At 33.7% G+C, this 643-nt stretch overlaps 1 protein-coding gene across 1 annotated transcript in view; it reads right to left on the bottom strand.

Moving 5' to 3' along the window:
• Nucleotides 1-643, bottom strand: part of LOC119588163 (2-oxoglutarate dehydrogenase, mitochondrial-like) — a gene marked incomplete at its 5' end in the record, with an annotated part of 33733 nt that overhangs the window by 3240 nt on the left and 29850 nt on the right. Inside the window, 2 exon segments of the mRNA XM_037936867.1 lie at nucleotides 92-239; nucleotides 445-569. Of these exon segments, the coding sequence (XP_037792795.1) occupies nucleotides 92-239; nucleotides 445-569 (273 nt within the window).

The following is a 643-nucleotide window of genomic DNA, read 5'->3' as shown; positions in this document are numbered from 1 at the left end:
CTTAAAATAAGGAAGACCAGTAACAAAATAAGATAACTGAACTTCCAATGAAGGTTCAGCACAGTTTCAAGTCAAAGCAATATTCCCTTACCTGTTCCACACGTGCAATAGCAATCTTTTCCTCTAATCCAGCCTCTTTGCGAGCTTGAACAAGGTCATAATAGACACGACCAGAGCAGAAGATGAGTCGCTTGACATTGGCTGGGTTGTTTGAGGCAGGACCAGCTTCAGGGTACATTCTTGAAAATAGATGTCACATTGTAATAAAACCCTTATATCATATTATACTCAAAAGAAAGCAGTGCAATTCTATTAAGTCTCATCAATATGTTGCGGGGCCGAAAAAACCTTTCAATAATCTTTATCTTCTTCCAATTGTGATAATATAAGGGGAATTATATATTGTTAAAGAAAAGAGAAATTTAATCATTAATAATAGCATACAGAGTGAATACCGATTCTAGCCTATCTTTATAACACAGCGCAAGAGAAAGAACTTTTATATTCAATGAACAGTCAAAATACTGATCATAGTCACATTTCAACAGTATACTCAAAAAATTTTTATCCTTTGAAAGTCAAAAACACAAAAAGCTCAAACTAATTAATCATTAAACTAATATACTCACAATTCTCTGTGACC

The sequence above is a fragment of the Penaeus monodon genome, chromosome 23 (genome assembly GCF_015228065.2).
Source record: "Penaeus monodon isolate SGIC_2016 chromosome 23, NSTDA_Pmon_1, whole genome shotgun sequence".
Classification (NCBI taxonomy): domain Eukaryota; kingdom Metazoa; phylum Arthropoda; class Malacostraca; order Decapoda; family Penaeidae; genus Penaeus; species Penaeus monodon.
This window is presented reverse-complemented; position numbering and strand designations above follow the sequence as displayed.